The sequence below is a fragment of the Hemitrygon akajei genome, chromosome 24 (genome assembly GCF_048418815.1).
Source record: "Hemitrygon akajei chromosome 24, sHemAka1.3, whole genome shotgun sequence".
Taxonomy (NCBI): Eukaryota; Metazoa; Chordata; class Chondrichthyes; order Myliobatiformes; family Dasyatidae; genus Hemitrygon; species Hemitrygon akajei.
In genome coordinates, this window is record NC_133147.1 from 46,093,301 (window position 1) to 46,113,888 (window position 20,588).

Below are 20,588 nucleotides of genomic sequence, written 5' to 3' on the forward strand. Positions count from 1 at the left end.
AACCCCCCACCGCACCGCTCGACCAGACGTCTACTCACCGGCAGACATTCCTGCAGCATTCCACAGGTGATTTCTGACACGCCCATTCCAAACCCGGAACAGATACATTCTCTTTAACCCTAAACTCCCCGTCCTCCAGTTCAAACCCCTCCCTCACCCACTCCCTATCTCTGTAACCCTACACTCCCCGTCCTCCTGTTCAAACCCCTCCCTCACCCCCTCCCTATCTCTGTAACCCCTACACTCCCCGTCCTCCTGTTCAAACCCATCCCTCACCCCCTCCCTATCTCTGTAACCCCTACACTCCCCGTCCTCCTGTTCAAATGCCTCCCTCACCCCCTCCTATCTCTGTAACCCCTACACTCCCCGTCCTCCTGTTCAACCCCTCCCTCACCCCCTCCCTATCTCTGTAACACCTACACTCCCCGTCCTCCTGTTCAAACCCCTCCCTCACCCCCTCCCTATCTCTGTAATCCCTACGACTCCCCGTCCTCCTGTTCAAACCCCTCCCTCACCCACTCCCTATCTCTGTAACCCCTACACTCCCCGTCCTCCAGTTCAAACCCCTCCCTCACACCCTCCCTATCTCTGTAACCCTACACTCCCCATCCTCCTGTTCAAACCCCTCCCTATCTCTGTAAACCGTACACTCCCCGTCCTCCTGTTCAAACCGCTCCCTCACCCCCTCCCTATCTCTGTAACCCCTACACTCCCGTCCTCCTGTTCAAACCCCTCCCCTATCTCTGTAACCCCTACACTCCCCATCCTCCTGTTCAAACCCCTCCCTATCTCTGTAACCCCTACACTCCCTGTCCTCCTGTTCAAACCCCTCCCTATCTCTGTAACCCCTACACTCCCCGTCCTCCTGTTCAAACCCCTCCCTATCTCTGTAACCCCTACACTCCCCGTCCTCCTGTTCAAACCCCTCCCTATCTCTGTAACCCCTACACTCCCTGTCCTCCTGTTCAAACCCCTCCCTATCTCTGTAACCCCTACACTCCCCGTCCTCCTGTTCAAACCCCTCCCTATCTCTGTAACCCCTACACTCCCTGTCCTCCTGTTCAAACCCCTCCCTATCTCTGTAACCCCTACACTCCCCGTCCTCCTGTTCAAACCCCTCCCTCACACCCTCCCTATCTCTGTAACCCTACACTCCCCATCCTCCTGTTCAAACCCCTCCCTATCTCTGTAAACCGTACACTCCCCGTCCTCCTGTTCAAACCGCTCCCTCACCCCCTCCCTATCTCTGTAACCCCTACACTCCCCGTCCTCCTGTTCAAACCCCTCCCTATCTCTGTAACCCCTACACTCCCCATCCTCCTGTTCAAACCCCTCCCTATCTCTGTAACCCCTACACTCCCTGTCCTCCTGTTCAAACCCCTCCCTATATCTGTAACCCCTACACTCCCCGTCCTCCTGTTCAAACCCCTCCCTATCTCTGTAACCCCTACACTCCCCGTCCTCCTGTTCAAACCCCTCCCTATCTCTGTAAACCGTACACTCCCCGTCCTCCTGTTCAAACCCATCCCTCACCCCCTCCCTATCTCTGTAACCCTACACTCCCCATCCGCCTGTTCAAATCCCTCCCTCATCCCCTCCCTCTCTGTAACCCCTACACTCCCCGTCCTCCTGTTCAAACCCCTCCCTCACCCCCTCCCTATCTCTGTAACCCTACACTCCCCATCCTCCTGTTCAAACCCCTCCCTCACCCCTCCCTATCTCTGTAACCCTACACTCCCCATCCTCCAGTTCAAACCCCTCCCTCACCCAATCCCTATCTCTGTAACCCTACACTCCCCGTCCTCCTGTTCAAACCATTCCCTCACCCCCTCCCTATCTCTGTAACCCCTACACTCCCCGTCCTCCAGTTCAAACCCCTCCCTCACACCCTCCCTATCTCTGTAACCCTACACTCCCCATCCTCCTGTTCAAACCCCTCCCTATCTCTGTAAACCGTACACTCCCCGTCCTCATGTTCAAACCCCTCCCTCACCTCCTCCCTATCTCTGTAACCCCTACACTCCCCGTCCTCCTGTTCAAACCCCTCCCTCACCCCCTCCCTATCTCTGTAACCCTACACTCCCCGTCCTCCTGTTCAAACCCATCCCTCACCCCCTCCCTATCTCTGTAAACCGTACACTCCCCGTCCTCCTGTTCAAACCCCTCCCTATGTCTGTAACCCCTACACTCCCCGTCCTCCTGTTCAAACCCCTCCCTCACCCCCTCATCTCTGTAACCCTATACTCCCCGTCCTCCAGTTCAAACCCCTCCCTATGTCTGTAACCCCTACAGACCCTGTCCTCCTGTTCAAACCCCTCCCTATCTCTGTAGCCCCTACACGCCCCATCCTCCAGTTCAAACCCCTCCGTATCTCTGTAACCCCTACACTCCCCATCCTCCAGTTCAAACCCCTCCCTATCTCTGTAATCCCTACACTCCCTGTCCTCCTGTTCAAACCCCTCCCTCACCCCCTCCCTATCTCTGTAACCCCTACACTCCCCATCCTCCTGTTCAAACCCCTCCCTATCTCTGTAACCCCTACACTCCCTGTCCTCCTGTTCAAACCCCTCCCTCACGCCTCGCCCCTCCCTATATCTGTAACCCCTACACTCCCCGTCCTCCTGTTCAAACCCCTCCCTATCTCTGTAACCCCTACACTCCCCGTCCTCCTGTTCAAACCCCTCCCTATCTCTGTAACCCCTACACTCCCCATCCTCCTGTTCAAACCCCTCCCTATCTCTGTAACCCCTACACTCCCCGTCCTCCTGTTCAAACCCCTCCCTATGTCTGTAACCCCTACAGACCCTGTCCTCCTGTTCAAACCCCTCCCTATCTCTGTAGCCCCTACACGCCCCATCCTCCAGTTCAAACCCCTCCGTATCTCTGTAACCCCTACACTCCCCATCCTCCAGTTCAAACCCCTCCCTATCTCTGTAATCCCTACACTCCCTGTCCTCCTGTTCAAACCCCTCCCTCACCCCCTCCCTATCTCTGTAACCCCTACACTCCCCATCCTCCTGTTCAAACCCCTCCCTATCTCTGTAACCCCTACACTCCCTGTCCTCCTGTTCAAACCCCTCCCTCACGCCTCGCCCCTCCCTATATCTGTAACCCCTACACTCCCCGTCCTCCTGTTCAAACCCCTCCCTATCTCTGTAACCCCTACACTCCCCGTCCTCCTGTTCAAACCCCTCCCTATCTCTGTAACCCCTACACTCCCCATCCTCCTGTTCAAACCCCTCCCTATCTCTGTAACCCCTACACTCCCCGTCCTCCTGTTCAAACCCCTCCCTATCTCTGTAACCCCTACACTCCCCGTCCTCCTGTTCAAACCCCTCCCTCACCCACTCCCTATCTCTGTAACCCTACACTCCCCGTCCTCCTGTTCAAACCCCTCCCTCACCCCCTCCCTATCTCTGTAACCCCTACACTCCCCGTCCTCCTGTTCAAACCCCTCCCTCACCCTGTAACCCCTATACTCCCCGTCCTCCTGTTCAAACCCGTCCCTCACCCCCTCCCTATCTCTGTAACCCTACACTCCCCATCCTCCAGTTCAAACCCCTCCCTCACCCCCTCCCTATCTCTTTAACCCTACACTCCCAATCCTCGTTCAAACCCCTCCCTCACCTCCTCCCTATCTCTGTAACCCTACACTCCCCATCCTCCTGTTCAAACCCATCCCTCACCCCCTCCCTATCTCTGTAACCCTACACTCCCCATCCGCCTGTTCAAATCCCTCCCTCATCCCCTCCCTCTCTGTAACCCCTGCACTCCCCGTCCTCCTGTTCAAACCCCTCCCTCACCCCCTCCCTATCTCTGTAACCCTACACTCCCCATCCTCCAGTTCAAACCCCTCCCTCACCCACTCCCTATCTCTGTAACCCTACACTCCCCGTCCTCCTGTTCAAACCATTCCCTCACCCCCTCCCTATCTCTGTAACCCCTACACTCCCCGTCCTCCAGTTCAAACCCCTCCCTCACCCCCCTCCCTATCTCTGTAACCCTACACTCCCCGTCCTCCAGTTCAAACCCCTCCCTATGTCTGTAACCCCTACAGACCCTGTCCTCCAGTTCAAACCCCTCCCTCACCCCCTCCCTATCTCTGTAACCCTACACTCCCCGTCCTCCTGTTCAAATCCATCCCTCACCCCCTCCCTATCTCTGTAAACCGTACACTCCCCGTTCTCCTGTTCAAACCCCTCCCTATGTCTGTAACCCCTACACTCCCCGTCCTCCTGTTCAAACCCCTCCCTCACCCCCTCATCTCTGTAACCCTATACTCCCCGTCCTCCAGTTCAAACCCCTCCCTATCTCTGTAACCCCTACACTCCCCATCCTCCAGTTCAAACCCCTCCGTATCTCTGTAAACTCTACACTCCCCGTCCTCCTGTTCAAACCCCTCCCTCAGGCCCTCCCTATCTCTGTAACCCCTACACTCCCTGTCCTCCTGTTCACCCCCTCCCTCACGCCTCGCCCCTCCCTATCTCTGTAACCCCTACACTCCCTGTCCTCCTGTTCAAACCCCTCCCTCACCCCCTGTCTATCTCTGTAACCCCTACACTCCCCGTCCTCCTGTTCAAACCCCTCCCTCACGCCTCGCCCCTCCCCTATCTCTGTAACCCCTACACTCCCCGTCCTCCTGTTCAAACCCCTCCCTATCTCTGTAACCCCTACACTCCCCATCCTCCTGTTCACCCCCTCCTCACCCCCTCCCTATCTCTGTAACCCCTACACTCCCCATCCTCCTGTTCACCCCCTCCCTCACCCCCTCCCTATCTCTGTAACCTCTACACTCCCCGTCTTCCTGTTCACCCCCTCCCTCAGGCCTCGCCCTCCCTATCTCTGTAACACCTACACTCCCCGTCCTCCTGTTCAAACCCCTCCCTCAGGCCTCGCCCCTCCCTATCTCTGTAACCCCTACACTCCCCATCCTCCTGTTCACCCCCTCCCTCACGCCTCGCCCCTCCCCTCCCAGTGACGACCCGGAGACCAGACAGTTAATGTTGACAGTTTATTTTGTTATGGAGCTCGATCTGTGCATCTTGTCCCCCCGGACGGTCGGAGTCCAGGGCGAGGGAAGAGTCTGTTGATGGGGAAGTAGGGAGTCAGGGGTAGGAGGGGATGTTGAGGATCCCTCTCTCTTCCTTGTGATGCCTCGGATTTGTGTTGTGGGAGGAGGGGGGCTATTGTTCACCCCTCCCCTGACAGAACCGAGAACCCCGGTTCCTGGCGTCACACACAGGCCCCCGTGGGCCATCCCGTGGGGAAGGGACACTCACTCCCGGCTCCTGGTGGTGGGCCTTTGGCCAAAGAGAAGGATGGGGGCAAGGGGGGCGGAGGGAGGGGGAGGGAAGGGTGGAGTCTGTTCCCGGGGCTGAGTCCTCAGCTGGCGGTGGGCAATAGGAACCCGGCGGTACACTCGGCCTTGTTCTTCCCCTCCCCCCAGGAGGACGGAGTGGGGGGAGGTGATGGGGAGGCGACCCCGGGGAATCGTCCCCTCAGAGTGAGGGAGCACCCGGCGGACACACCCACCGTCCCAGAGTCGACCTCCCTCCTCACCCGGATGAGGAGTGTGGGAAGAGGATGAATCCTCTCCCTCAGAGGTGGGAGGGTGGGATCCCGATGGGAGAGTGGGAGGGTGTGGGGGCGAGGCTGAGGAGGGGGAGGGGAGGGGCAACCGGCTGGTTGGAGGTGTGGTTCCCTCATGGGGAGGGAGAGCCCGATGGAGGCGGGGGTTGGGGACCAGGTGGATGGTGGGCGGAGGAGTGTATTCCTCACCCGACCCTTCCTGCTCACTCTCTTCCTCCTCGCCCACAGAGGTAGGAGGGCGGGAATCCTGCTGGACGACGGAGGGGCAGGGTGAAGGGGAGGATGAAGGAGAGGGGGAGGTGGACTCTGAGGAGGCAAGGGACTGGGAGGGGACAGACGAGACGAGGGAAGGTGTGGGCCGGGAGATGAGGGAGGGGGTGGTGCGGGTGGAGGCGAGGGAGTAGGAACGCCGGGAGACGAGGCTCGGTGCGGTACGGGTAGAGTCGAGGGAGAGGGTGGGTTGGGGAGAGACGAGGGAGTTGGTGGCACGAGAGCGAGGGATGGGGAATGGCGGGAGGAGCGGTAGGAGGGGGAGGTGTGGTAATCCCGAGGGTAGTGAGGAAGAGAGGGGGTGGGGGAGGGCGGGTCCGTCTCCATCTCCTGGTCACTGCCTCCATTGTAGGCCACACTGCCGAGTGAGGTGGGGGGGCTCGCGGAGCCACAGGGAGGGGCAGGCTGCCCCTGGCAGGCAGGAGGGCAGAGGTGAGTGCAGGGGCGGGAGCGAGAGTCGCCTCTCAGCCCCTTTTTGGGCTCTGCCTCCTCGGGGTCGGCGAGGGAGGGTGTTGGGGTGGGCGTCCCCCGCGGTGGATCTCCTCCACTCAGGCCGCGGCCTCGCCTGGGGCAAAGGGGAGGGGCAGGGGGAGAGGCAGGAGGGCAGCGAGGGAGGGACTGGCGCAGGCTCGCCTGAGGGTAGAGGAGGAAGAGGGAGTAGGGGGAGGGAGGGGGAGTGAGGAAGGAAGGGATGGGATGGAGGTAGGGAGGAGAGAGAAAAAAACGAAACATGATTCAGTTTGTGTCATGGTAGAAGACAAACCCCCCACCCCCACTCTCGACCCCCTGAACACACCCTTGATCTACCTACACCACTCCCCTACACCAAAACCAGCCCTCGACACGCACCCCCTTCCCAGGATACAAGAGCTTCGGGCGAGACCGATGTGCGGGGCCACGAGGCCGCACAGGATCAGGGAAAAGTTGCAGGAAGTTGTGAACTCAGCACTGGCCTCCCCAGCATCGAGCACACCTTCGAAAGGTGATGCCTCGAAAAGTCAGCATCCGTCACTGCGGACGCCCGTCACCCAGGACCAGCCCTCGTCTCATTGCTGCCTCACGGAGGGGGGACAGGAGTCTGAAGACACACACTCAATGATTCAGAAACAGCTTCATCCCCTCCGCCATCAGATTTCTGAATGGACAGTGAACCTGTGAATCCTTACTCAGTATTTTCCCTCTCTTTTTCCTCTAATTATTTAATTTATTTTATATATACTTACTGTAATTTGTAGTGTTTAATAGCTGGTATTGCAATGTCATTCAGCCACAAAACAACAATTTTGAACATATACTGGTGATATTAAATCCAATTCTGACTTTTTAACTGAATCTGAGATCAATTGAATCCTTTCCTCTCACATAACCCTCCTCTTTTCAATCTTCCAGTGTCTCTCTGAAACTTTCTCAAATACCCGATGTGTCAGCCTCTGGGAGCACATTCCACACACCCAGCACGGTTGTATTTTCAAAAAATCTACCTGTTCTTTCCTCCAAACACCTCAAAATTTTGCCCCCTTGTATTGGCCATTTTTTGCCCCGGGAAAAGGTCTCGGGCTGTCCACTCTGTCTCTGCCTCTGATCATCTTGTACACGTCTGTCAAGTCACCTCTCATCCTCCTTCACCCCAGACAGAGAAGCCCCAGCTCACTCAAATTTTCCTCATTAGACACACTCTCTAATCTGGGCAGTATCCTGGTAAATCTCCTCTGCACTCTCTCGAAAGCTCCCACATCCTCCCTGTAAGGAAGTGACCAGAACTGAGCACAAAACTCCAGTGTTTTCCAGCCAGAGTTTTGTCGAGCTGCAACATCATCTCGTGGCTCTGGACCTCTGCTCCCGTCTGATAAAGCCCAACACACCAAACAGCTTCTTAGCCACCCCATCATCTAGCACTGCAATTTTCAGGGTTCTACGCATGAGGACCCAAGATCCCTCTGTTCCTTCACGCTGCTAAGAGTCCTGCCTTCAGATTTGACCTTCCAGAGTGAATCACTTCACACTTTTCCAGCTTAAACTCCATCTGCCTCTTCTCAGCCCAGCTCTGCATCCTGTCAATGTCCTGTTTGTAACCGACGACAACCTTCTACACTGACCACAACACCAACTTTCCATGAACCTCACCCCCGATCACACCACACAATCTCAGTGAGCTGGCAGACAACATGAAATGAGGTGACATTGGTGGCGAAGATTAATATTGTGGATGACTGGGGAGCTGTGTAATTCAGGGGAGGGCAAATGGATCTCAGTCCACAGACTCCTGAGGTCCTACGTCTGACATCTCTCCTGTACTGACCCCTGAGGTCCTACATTTAACACCTCTCCTGTACTGACCCGAGGTCCCACATCTGACACCTCTCCTGTACTGACCCCTGAGGTCCCACATCTGACACCTCTCCTGTACAGACCCCTGAGGTCCCACATCTGACACCTCTCCTGTACTGACCCCTGAGGTCCCACATCTGACACCTCTCCTGTACTGACCCCTGAGGTCCCACGTCTGACACCTCTCCTGTACTGACCCCTGAGGTCCCACATCTAACTCCTCTCCTGTACTAACCCCTGAGGTCCCATGTCTGACATCTCTCCTGTACTGACCCCTGAGGTCCTAAATTTAACACCTCTCCTGTACTGACCCCTGAGGTCCCACATCTGACACCTCTCCTGTACTGACCCCTGAGGTCCCACATCTGACACCTCTCCTGTACTGACCCCTGAGGTCCCACATCTGACACCTCTCCTGTACAGACCCCTGAGGTCCCCACATCTGACACCTCTCCTGTACTGACCCCTGAGGTCCCACATCTGACACCTCTCCTGTACTGACCCCTGAGGTCCCACGTCTGACACCTCTCCTGTACTGACCCCTGAGGTCCCACATCTAACTCCTCTCCTGTACTAACCCCTGAGGTCCCATGTCTGACATCTCTCCTGTACTGACCCCTGAGGTCCTACATTTAACACCTCTCCTGTACTGACCCCTGAGGTCCCACATCTGACACCTCTCCTGTACTGACCCCTGAGGTCCCACATCTGACACCTCTCCTGTACTAACCCCTGAGGTCCCATGTCTGACATCTCTCCTGTACTGACCCCTGAGGTCCTACATTTAACACCTCTCCTGTACTGACCCCTGAGGTCCCACATCTGACACTCTCCTGTACTGACCCCTGAGGTCCCACATCTGACACCTCTCCTGTACAGACCCCTGAGGTCCTACGTCTAACACCTCTCCTGTACTGACCCCTGAGGTCCCATGTCTGACACCTCTCCTGTACTGACCCCTGAGGTCCCACGTCTGACACCTCTCCTGTACTGACCCTGAGGTCCCATGTCTGACACCTCTCCTGTACTGACCCCTGAGGTCCCACATCTAACTCCTCTCCTGTACTAACCCCTGAGGTCCCATGTCTGACATCTCTCCTGTACTGACCCCTGAGGTCCCACGTCTAACACCTCTCCTGTACTGACCCCTGAGGTCCGTTGACACCTCCCCTGTACTGATCCTTGAACACAGCGATCTGCACACCCCTCCAAATCTCTTGCGTACAATTGGCATCAGCACAGCAGCACCTCTACTTCCTGCAGAGGTTTGGCATGGCATCTAAAACTTTGACACCGTTTTACAGATGTGTGGTGGAGAGTGACAAAGTTTTACAGATGTGTGGTGGAGAGTGACAACGTTTTACAGATGTGTGGTGGAGAGTGACAGTTTTACAGATGAGTGGTGGAGAGTGACAGTTTTACAGATGTGTGGTGGAGAGTGACAAAGTTTTACAGATGTGTGGTGGAGAGTGACAACGTTTTACAGATGTGTGGTGGAGAGTGACAGTTTTACAGATGTGTGGTGGAGAGTGACAAAGTTTTACAGATGTGTGGTGGAGAGTGACAAAGTTTTACAGATGTGTGGTGGAGAGTGACAGTTTTACAGATGTGTGGTGGAGAGTGACAACGTTTTTACAGATGTGTGGTGGAGAGTGACAGTTTTACAGATGTGTGGTGGAGAGTGACAAAGTTTTACAGATGTGTGGTGGAGAGTGACAACGTTTTACAGATGTGTGGTGGAGAGTGACAGTTTTACAGATGAGTGGTGGAGAGTGACAGTTTTACAGATGAGTGGTGGAGAGTGACAGTTTTACAGATGTGTGGTGGAGAGTGACACCGTTTTACAGATGTGTGGTGGAGAGTGACAAAGTTTTACAGATGTGTGGTGGGAGAGTGACAGTTTTACAGATGTGTGGTGGAGAGTGACAAAGTTTTACAGATGTGTGGTGGAGAGTGACAGTTTTACAGATGAGTGGTGGAGAGTGACACCGTTTTACAGATGTGTGGTGGAGAGTGACAACGTTTTACAGATGTGTGGTGGTGATTGTGCTGATTGGCTGCGTTAAAGCCTGGTATGGAAACACCAATGTCTTTGAGTGGAAAATCCTCCAACAGGTAGTGGATTTTGGCCCAGTACATCAGGGGCAAAACCCTCCCAACCATTCAGCACATCTACAGGAAAGATTGCTGTAGGAAAGCAGCATCCATCATCAGAGATCCCCACCACCCAGGCCAGGCTCTCTTCTCACTGCTGCCATCAGGTAGAAGGTACAGGAGCCTCAGGACTCACACCTCCAGGTTCAAGAACAGTTACTACCCCTCAACCATCAGGCTCTCGAACAAAAAGGGATAGCTACACTCACTTGCCTCATCATTGAAATGTTTCTACAACCAATGATCTCACGTTAGGAACTCTTTATTTCATTATTTATTTCTGATTTTTTTTTTGCATTTGTTGTCTTCTGCTCTCTGGTTGACCTTTCATTGGGTTATAGTTACTATTCCTAGATTTGTTCAGTATGCCCGCAGGAAAACAAATCTCAGGGTTGTAGACAGTGAGATATATATACTTTGTACTGCTCCCAAAAAATTCCACAATTCAACCTTCCTGTCCTCCCCCCCCACCCCACCCCACCCCACTGCTCCACTGTGGGAGAGGGTTCTCTAACAGAGGGATATATCAGTTGTCCCAAACAAGAGAAAATCTGCAGATGCTGGAAATCCAAAGCAAAAACACACACAATGCGGGAGGAACTCAGCAGACCAGGCAGCATCTATACAGTCGACGGTTTGAGCCGAGACCCTTCAACAGGACTGAACTTCTGTCCCGCTGAAACATCGCCTGTTCTCTTTTCCACAGACGCTGCCTGGCCTGCTGAGTTCCTCCAGCATTTTGTGTGACACACCCGTTGTACCTGTTGAGGAATCTCAGAGAGAGATCTCTTGATTTAACACCTTGAGGGAGTGGAACCTCAAGGGGAGGGATGAGGAATCTCGTGGAGGACTGATGTGATCAGCTGCATTTACGCCCCCTCCACCTCCCCAGGACTTACCTGCTGCGGCTCCCATAAGGAGCGAGGACTCCAGCCTCAGGAATCCCCTACCTGCGGAGGAACACAGACCCTCAGTCAGTGTTTGACTCCCTCACCAACCCCTTGCCAAGGGAGGGAGTGTGCCTCACAAAGTCACACAGACCCCTCGCTTGTTTGTAAAACCTCCAACTCACTCACTCCCTCCTACAACCCTCTGTCATTCCCTCTCATTTCCACCCTTCCTCATCTGCGCTCTCTCTCTCTGTAGTGAGTGTCTATGGATAGCATTCCCGTCTCCATCTCCCCCCCACTTCACACTATCGTTCACTTCCTCTATTTCCCTTTCTCCCTCTCATTTTCCCTTTCTCCCTTCCCCCTCTATTCTCCCCTCTCCCTCTCTCTCCCTTTCCCATTCTCCCTCTCACTCTTCTTCCCGTCTCTTCCACATTCTTCCTCTCTTCCTTCCTCTCCCTCTCCATTCCCCCTCTCCCTCTCCCCATTCTTTCTCCCTCCCCTCTATTTCTACCCCATTCTCACTCCCCTCTATATCTCTCTCTCACCATTCTCCCTCCCCTCTCTCTCTCTCTTTACCCCATTCTGCCTCTCCACCCCCCAGGACAGAGGGAAATGGTGATGGATCCACGGTGCAGATTTTGCCCTTTCACCATGACGTTGCTTCCAAGTCAACACTCACGTTCTCTCTGAACCATCTTGCGTTTATGACCAATGGCTGCGATCGGGAACTTGGAATAAACCTGTAGAAAGAAGAGTCACAGGTCACAAAGAGAGCTGGAACTCACTCTCTCTCTCTCTCTCTCTCTCTCTCTCTCTCTCTCTCTCTCTCTCTGTCTCTGTCTCTGTCTCTCTCCTCTCTCTCTCTCTCTCTCTCTCTCTCTCTCTGTCTGTCTCTGTCTCTCTCTCTCTCTCTCAGTCCCTCTCTCTGTCTCTCTGTCTCTCTCTCTCTCTCTCTGTCTCTCTCTGTCTCTCTCTCTGTCCTCTCTCTCTCTCTCTCTCAGTCCCTCTCTCTGTCTCTCTGTCTCTCTGTCTCTCTCTCTCTCTCTCTCTCTCTCTCCTCTCTCTCTCTCTCTCTCTCTCTCTCTCTCTCTCTCTCTCTCTCTCACACAGTCGGAGAGGGGAGGGTGAGGGTGTGGGGAGAATGGGTAATCTGGGGGGTGTTGACTATTGAAGACTCTCACCATGAGAATGGTGTTGATGATGATGATAACGAGGATAACAGAGCCAAAGGAAGCGAGGAGGATCTGCCCGAGGTACTCGCAGCATTCTGCTCCCTCTGACACCCTCGAACAGGGGTTCCCTGCCTCACCCACCACTACGTTTCTCCACGACAGGAGTAGAGCCATTGGGAGGAGGGGGTGAGAGCCCTGTTGAGGCTTCTCCTCCTCCTCTGTCACAATCCTCAGGTGCTCTCTCTCCTTCTCTCCGACTCTCTCACTCACGGTCTCAGCGGCCTCTCTCTCCTCCTGCCTTTGCTCGCTCTCTCAGTCCTGATGTTCTGTCTCTCCACCTCCCATCTCCCTCTCCCTCACTTTCCCTCACAGGTCTCGATGCTCTCTTTCCCCACAGCAGACCCTCTCTTCCGTTCCCTCTCTCTCTGTCTCTGACCCGACTGAGGTGGGGTCTGACCCTGGCAGGGTCCAGGCAATGTCTGCCCTTCCCCGTCCCCTCACTGACAGGGAGGCATTGTGACCCGGGCCAGACTGGGGAGGGTTGTTTGTGATGTGTGTGAGGGGTGGGAGGAGGGGCGTGAGGGGGAGGGAGGGGAGGGGGAGGGTGTGATGAGAGGAGTGGGAGGGGTGTTCAAGGAGGAGAGGAAGAAGGGATGAGCTGGGGGAGGGGAATGGAAGGGAGGAGGAGCGCAAGGTAGTGGAGGGAATGGGAGAGGGGAAAGGAAAGAAGAGGAGGGGTGAGAAAGGGAGCAGAGAAACTTAGAAAACCTACAGCACAATACAGGCCCTTCGGCCCACAAAGTTGTGCTGAACATGTCCCTGTCTTAGAAATCACTAGGCTTACCCATAGCCGTCTATTTCACTAAGCTCCATGTACCTATCTAAAAGTTTCTTAAAGACCCTATCGTATCCACCTCCACCACCGTTGCCGGCAGCCCATTCCACACACTCACCACTCTCTGAGTAAAAAACTTACCCCCGACATCTCCTCTGTACCTACTCCCCAGCACCTTAAACCTGTGTCCTCTTGACAGTGAGTAGAGGAACTGTATGAGGTGGAGGGTAACTGCGTGGCTGAGTGATTGGAGCAGGGGGCAGGGATTCAGATTTCTGGATCACTGGGACCTCTTTTGGGGCAGGCGTGACCTGTACAAAAAGGACGAGTTGCATTTGAATCCCAGCGGGAGCAATATCCTGGCAGGGAGGTTTGCTAAGGCTATTGGGGAGAGTTTAAACTAGAATTGCTGGGGTAGGAACTGAACTGAAGAGATGGAGGAAGGGGCGGTTGGCTCACAAATAGAGAAAGCTTGTAGACAGTGCGAGAGGGAGGATAGGCAGGTGATAGGGAAGAGATGCACTCAGACCGATGGTTTGAGATGTGTCTATTTTAATGCAAGGAGTATTATGAACAAAGCAGATGAGCTTAGAACATGGATCAGTACTTGGAGCTACAATGTTGTGGCCATTACAGAGACTTGGATGGCTCAGGGGCAGGAATGGTTACTTCAAGTACCGGTTTTCAGATGTTTCACAAAGGACAGGGAGGGAGGCAAAAGAGGTGGGGGAGTGGCACTGCTGATCAGAGATAGTGTCACGGCTGCAGAAAAGGAGGAAGACATGGAGGGATTGTCCACTGAGTCTCTGTGGGTGGAAGTTAGAAACAGGAAGGGGTCAATAACTCTACTGGGTGTTTTTAATAGGCCACCCAATAGTAACAGGGACATCGAGGAGCAGATAGGGAGACAGGTTATGGAGATGTGTAATGATAACAGGGTTTGTCGTGATGAGGGATTTTAATTTCCTGAATGTCGATTGGCATCTCCCTAGAGCAAGGGGTTTAGATAGGGTGGAGTTTGTTAGGTGTGTTCAAGAAGGTTTCCTGACACAATATGTAGATAAGCTTATAAGAGGAGAGGTGGTTCTTGATCTGCTATTGGGAAATGAACCTGGTCAGGTGTCAGATCTCTCAGTGGGAGAGTATTTTGGAGACTGTGATCACAATTCTATCTCCTTTACCATAACATTGGAGAGGGATGGTGACAGACAAGTTAGGAAAGTGTTTAATTGGAATAAGGGGAAATATGAAACTATCAGGCAGGAACTTTGTAGCACAAATTGGGAACAGATGTTCTCAGGGAAATGTATGGAAGAAATGTGGGAATTGACCAGGGAATATTGTGTAGATACATTCCAATGAGACAGGGAAAGGATGGTAGGGTACAGGAACTGTAGTGTACAAAAGCTGTTGAAAACTTAATCAAGAAGAAAGGAAAAGCTTACAAAAGATTCAAAAAACTAAGTACTGATAGAGATCTAGAAGATTATAAGGCTAGCAGGAAGGAACTTAAGATTGAAATGAGGAGAGCCAGAAGGGACCATGAGAAGGCCTTGGTGAGCAGAATTGAGGAAAACCCCAAGACATTCTACAGTGTGTGAAGAGCACGAGGATAAGACATGAGAGAATTGGACCAATCAAGTGTGACAGTGGAAAAGTGTACATGGAACTGGAGGAGATAGCAGAGGTACTTAATGAATGCTTTGCTTCAGTTTTCACTATGGAAAAAGGATCTTGACGATTGTAGGGATGACTTACAGTGGACTGAAAAGCTTGAGCATATAGATGTTAAGAAAGAAGATGTGCTGGAGCTTTTGAAAAGCATCGATTTGAATAAGTCTCTGGGACCGGACGAGATGTACCCCAGGCTACTGTGGGAGGCGAGGGAGCAGATTGCTGAGCCTCTGGCAATGATCTTTGTATCATCAGTGGGGAAGGGGGAGGTTCTGGAGGATTGGAAAGTTGCAGATGTTGTTCCCTTATTCAAGAAAGGGAGTAGAGATAGCCCAGGAAATTATAGACCGGTGAGTCTTACTTTAGTGGTTGGTAAGTTGATGGAGGAGATTCAGAGAGGCAGGATTTATGAACAGTTGGAGAGGCAAAATATGATTAGGAATAGTCAGCATGGCTTTGTGAAAGGCAGGTTGTGCCTAATGAGCCTGATTGAACCTTTTTGAGGATGTGACTAAACACATTGATGAAGGTTGAGCAGTAGATGTAGTGTATATACAAGGCATTTGACAAGGTACCCCATGCAAGGCTTATTGAGAAAGTAAGGAGGCTTGGGATCCAAGGGGACATTGCTTTGTGGATCCAGAACTAGCTTGCTCACAGAAGGCAAAGAGTGATCATAGACGGTTTATATTCTGCATGGAGGTCGGTGAACAGTTGTGTACCTCAGGGATCTGTTCTGGGACCCCCTGCTCTTCTCTTCATGATTTTTATAAATGACCTGGATGAGGAAGTGGAGGGATGGGTTAGTAAATTTGCTGATGACACAAAGGTTAGAGATGTTGTGGATAGTGTGGAGGGTTGTCAGAGGTTACAGCGGACATTGATAGGATGCAAAACTGGGCTGAGAAGTGGCAGATGGAGTTCAACCTAGATAAGTGTGAGGTGGTTTATTTTGGTAGGTCAAATATGATGACAAAGTATAGTATTAATGGTAAGACTCTTGGCAGTGTGGAGGATCAGAGGGATCTTGGGGTCCGAGTCCATAGGACGCTCAAAGCAGCTGTGCAGGTTGACTCTGTGGTTTAGAAGGCCACATTGGCCTTCATCAACCATGAGATTGAGTTAAGGAGCCGAGAGGTGATGTTGCAGCTATAAAGGACCCTGGTCAGACCCCACTTGGAGTACTGTGCTCAGTTCCGGTCAGCTCACTACAGGAATGATGTGGAAACTATAGAAAGGGTGCAGAAGAGATTTACAAGGATGTTGCCTGGATTGGAGAGCATGCCTTATGAGAATAGGTTGTGTGAACTTGGCCTTTTCTCCTTGGAGCGACGGAGGATGAGAGGTGACCTGAGAGAGGTGTATAAGATGATGAGAGGCATTGATCGTGTGGATAGTCAGAGGCTTTTCCCAGGGCTGAAATGGCTAACACAATAGGGCGCAGTTTTAAGGTGCTTGGAAGTAGGTACAGAGGAGATGTTTCTAAGCTGCTGTAAAAAGCCTTCTTGTTAGCCTTCTCTCTTGCGATCTGACACCAACCTGATTTTCCCAATCCCCTTGCATATTGAAGTCCCCATTACGATTGTGACATTACCCTTATTATATGCCTTTTCCAGCTCCCTTTGCAATCTCAACCCCACATCTTGGCTACTATTTGGAGGCCTGTATATGATTCCCTTCACTGTTTTTGTCACTCTTGCAGTTTCTTAACTCTACCCATAAAGACTCAGCATTCTCTGACCCGCTGTCACCTCTTTCCAAGATGTAATTCCACCTTTTACCAACGGAGCCACACCTCCGCCTTTGCCTTCCCGTCTGTCCTTTCCATCCTCTGATGTTACGCTCCCGACTCTGGCCTTCTTTCAGCCGCGACTCAGTGACGCCCACGATGTCAGACTGACCCGTGTCCCATGGCGTCACGAGTTCTTCCGGCTCATTCTGAATGCTTCGTGCTCTTTCAGTCCTGCATTCTTCACCCTTCGAATTTTGCCTTTGTGGTTCAATTTAACTCATTGTGCTGTCTGCATTTAGAAACATAGAAATCCTACAGCACAATACAGGCCCTTCAGCCCGCAAAGCTGTGCCGAAGATGTCCTCACCGTAGAAATTACCGAGGATTGAGACTCCACCTACTGTCTAATGGAGTGACCACAGATCTGTGTGGCTGCAATTAGTTCTTCCTTTTCCCCAGTTTAAACGTTGAATTTTTAACTTTTATTTGTCGGATCTTAGAGGGGTAGAGTTGTTACTACGTCACAATCTTTAAGAAGTGGAAAGCAGCTTCCTGAACCCAGCAATGGACAGGGGAAAAAAATCAGAGGAAGCACCTGCTTGGGCTGAGCATCTAGAACATTCGCTGATGGGTCTCGATAAAAACATGGACAACAACACGGTAAAACTGGATGCTACCTCTTCTGAGATGAAGTCGTTACGAGGGAGTTTTCAATTTGTGCAGGAAAATATTATTTCCCTGAATTCTGAACTTGAAGAGGCGAAGCGTCAAATCACGGAGATTTCAGCTCACTTTGGAAAAGTTTCAAGATGAGATTATCGATTTGGAAGCAAGATCTCGTTGGAATAATATTCGAATTGTTGGATTGAAGGAAGGATCTGAGACTGGAGATTTATTAGACTATTTTGCTAACTTGTTTCAATCTCTGTTTCCAGGTATTTTACCTCAACCTCCCGACATCAAAAGAGCGCATAGAATTTTCACTTCGAAATCTCGGGACCCGGATAAACCAAGGTCAGTTTTGGTCTGATTCCTTCGTTTCAAAGTTAAAGACCAATTCATGAAATATGCAAGGAAACACAGTTTTTAAATTTAAAGGTTCTGAGATTCGTTTCTGTGAAGATTATCCGCGGGAAGTTATGGACCTGCGGTTTAAATTCGTTCCAACCATGAAGATATCCTATGATAAGGGATTATTAGCATCACTTCAATATCCAACTCGATTAAAATTATTTCCCAAAGATTCAGCTCCGCGTTTTTTTCTGGACCCCAAAGAGGGATTGGACTATGTTAACTCCATTCCAGTTAAGCCGAGGTTTGAATGCTTTTAGGTCTGCTGAATAGTTGTTATTTCGGAAAGAAGATAAGCTTTGAATATTTCTGATTTGCTTCAGATTTCCTTTGATCGATCGACCATTTAAAGAAGATGTGAACTTTTTGATGTGAGTGATGAATGACTTTTCCAAAATCTGTTTGGTCTACTGAGCGAATTAACACAACGACAGATTGTTTGATTTTTCGTTTTTATCCTCCTTTTTCATTAATTATGTGATAGTTTCCATAGTTCATAAGGTCTTTTCCTTGTATAGTTGGGAGTTGTATAGTTGTATAGCTTAGTCGATAGGTAATTAGTTTTTTTTAAAGACAGTTTTTCATTGGGCGTGTCAGTTAAATGGAAAATGGTGCTGATCTTTCTTCATTAGGGATTACAAAGGCATTTTTCTCTCTGTTTATTTTTATTGTTTTTGGCGTCTTTGGAGATTGTTTCTGCACTTCCCAGCTTGTTTTTAAGGATTAAGTATAAACATTTAAAAAACAGACAAAAACAGAGTTAGATAAGATTTCCAAACAAATTAAGGACTTGGATAATATTTATTTAACATTGATTTATTTAAACAAAGATTTGAACTCTAATCACAATATAATTTATCATTAACTTATCCCATTGAAAGAAATTTGCAGTAGAGCTGGTAGAGCTAGTAGGACTTGATGCTTCAATCCCAGTGATCAGTCGGCACTCTCGATGTTGGCAGTGGCTTGGAGTGGTGACGAGGAGGGTAGCTACGTCATCGGGGTCATCAGGTGGGCACCCTCCTTCGTTGACGTTTCGTTGATAAGCCCACGACGTCTCGAGGGCTCAACGGTGCTACCTGGCGTCCCAGATACCCCCCCTCAGTTCCGTACCCTCCTGTCTTCATCTTGCAGCCCAGTTGTTGTCTTTCCTTTTACTCCAAATCCAATTGCTGCTTTCTTCCTTTGCATTTGACAAGGACTTGATTGCTTGTTGGAGGGAGACACCCCTCACCCCCACCTTCTTCAATAGCCTGGTCGTAGATGTAGCAACGAATCCCCTGCATCACACTTCCACAGGGAAAATCTTGGTCTTCCGGCCGTTCTGAGCAGCTTCAGTTGCCAGTTTCAGAGTACTTAGTCTTTTTCCTCTCATAAGCATCTTCAACGCCATCTTCCCATGGTACTGTCAATTCCACAACATATACCAGTTTGGCTGTTGTGGATCACAGGACTATGTCTGGCCGGAGTGTTGTAGCCTCAATGTCTGGGGGAAACACAAGCTTTTTCTCCAAGTCCACGTCCATTTTCCAATCCCGAGCAACATGCAGAATGTTTATACCCTTTGATGTTACTTGGCCTGCTGGTACAAATCGTGTAATGTGGATATTTCCTGCCGATGTTTGTGGGAGAGCGTTTACGGTGGTTTGTCTCTGTTCCAGGTTGATGCCAGCTGTCTGAGAACTTGGTTATGCTGCCAAGTATACCGCCCCTGGCTGAGGCTCATTGTGCATCCTGTTAAAATGTGCCACAGTGATCCAGGTGCTTGACAAAGAGAGCAAGTGGGGTCTTCTCCCCACCACTGGCTCAGGTTTTGAGGTGTTGGTAGGAAGTCATAGGTGGCTCTGATGACAAAACTTAGCCGAGATCCCTCCATCTCACAGTTGTCATGCCAACTGAGCTTCCTCTTTTCCAGGCTCTCCCAATTAGTCCATTGGCCCTGCTTGGCCATTGAGACGGCTCTGGCGTGTCGCTCTGCCTCCTCCTGTCTCCTCACCTCCTCCACCACCACCCGTCTCTTCTGCACTGCTGTTGCCTTGTGCCATTGAGGAGCCTTTGGGACGAGCCCGAGACCGGCTCTCCCATGTTGGACTTGGCCAACCACGTCCCTGAAGCGAAGAGCAGACCCAGCACTCTGAACGGCTTCTGAAAGGGTCCACTTCCTCCCCGGTGCCACACGGGGGCGCTGCTGTTCGAATAACAGTATCTTCTGATTCAGTGAGGGTAATGACCAACCTTGCTTTGGTGCATTTGAATTCTTCCACAAGACTTGCCATTGATAATTGCAATTTGCCATTCCCGTACAGTCCAACAGGACTTGAGCATCGTGGAAGTCCAAGCCACTGTTTCACATGTGCGCTGATCACTCTTTCGAGCTTTTCCACCGTGTTGATGGGGATTTCATACACTGTTAAAGGCCACATGAGTCTTCTAATTGGAAGCACCACAAATTGAATTTTCCTGGCAGCAAGGTCTTGTTGATGTGAGCTATGTACGTGATGGTATCCTTTTTGAGTTGTTTAAACTGCTCGGTGTCCTTGAGCTTAGCATCATACCATCGACCCAAGCTCTTCACTGGCATTTCTGACACAGTTGGGATAGGTGTTCCATCAATATGAAATCTTTGATCCGTGACTTGACCTTTGACAATGGAGATGCTTCTGCACTTGCTGGACTTGATCTTCATCCTCGCCTATGTGATGTTTTGATGAAGCTTTTGCAGAAGTCTCTTGGTGCAGGGGACAGTTGTCGTCAGTATTGTTATATCGTCCATACAGGCTCGTATCGGTGGTAACCTTTGACCAAACTGTAGCCGTTTTCCTCCCGCGACCCATTTTGAGGCTCTGATAATGAGCTCCATTGCCAGAGTG

General features: G+C 51.5%; 1 protein-coding gene across 1 annotated transcript in view; it reads right to left on the reverse strand.

Annotated features, from left to right (window-relative positions):
- The window catches only part of LOC140715705 (splicing factor U2AF 65 kDa subunit-like), a 61,761-nt gene extending 44,761 nt beyond the window's left edge, over positions 1–17,000 (reverse strand). The window contains exons 1-4 of the mRNA XM_073028075.1: positions 16,697–17,000; positions 11,914–11,974; positions 11,241–11,291; positions 6,198–6,492 (exon numbers count right to left, since the gene is read on the reverse strand). Of these exons, the coding sequence (XP_072884176.1) occupies positions 6,198–6,492; positions 11,241–11,291; positions 11,914–11,929 (362 nt within the window). The 5' untranslated portion in view covers positions 11,930–11,974; positions 16,697–17,000. The remainder of the gene's footprint in view (positions 1–6,197; positions 6,493–11,240; positions 11,292–11,913; positions 11,975–16,696) is intronic.
- Between the last annotated feature and the right edge of the window lie 3,588 nt (positions 17,001–20,588).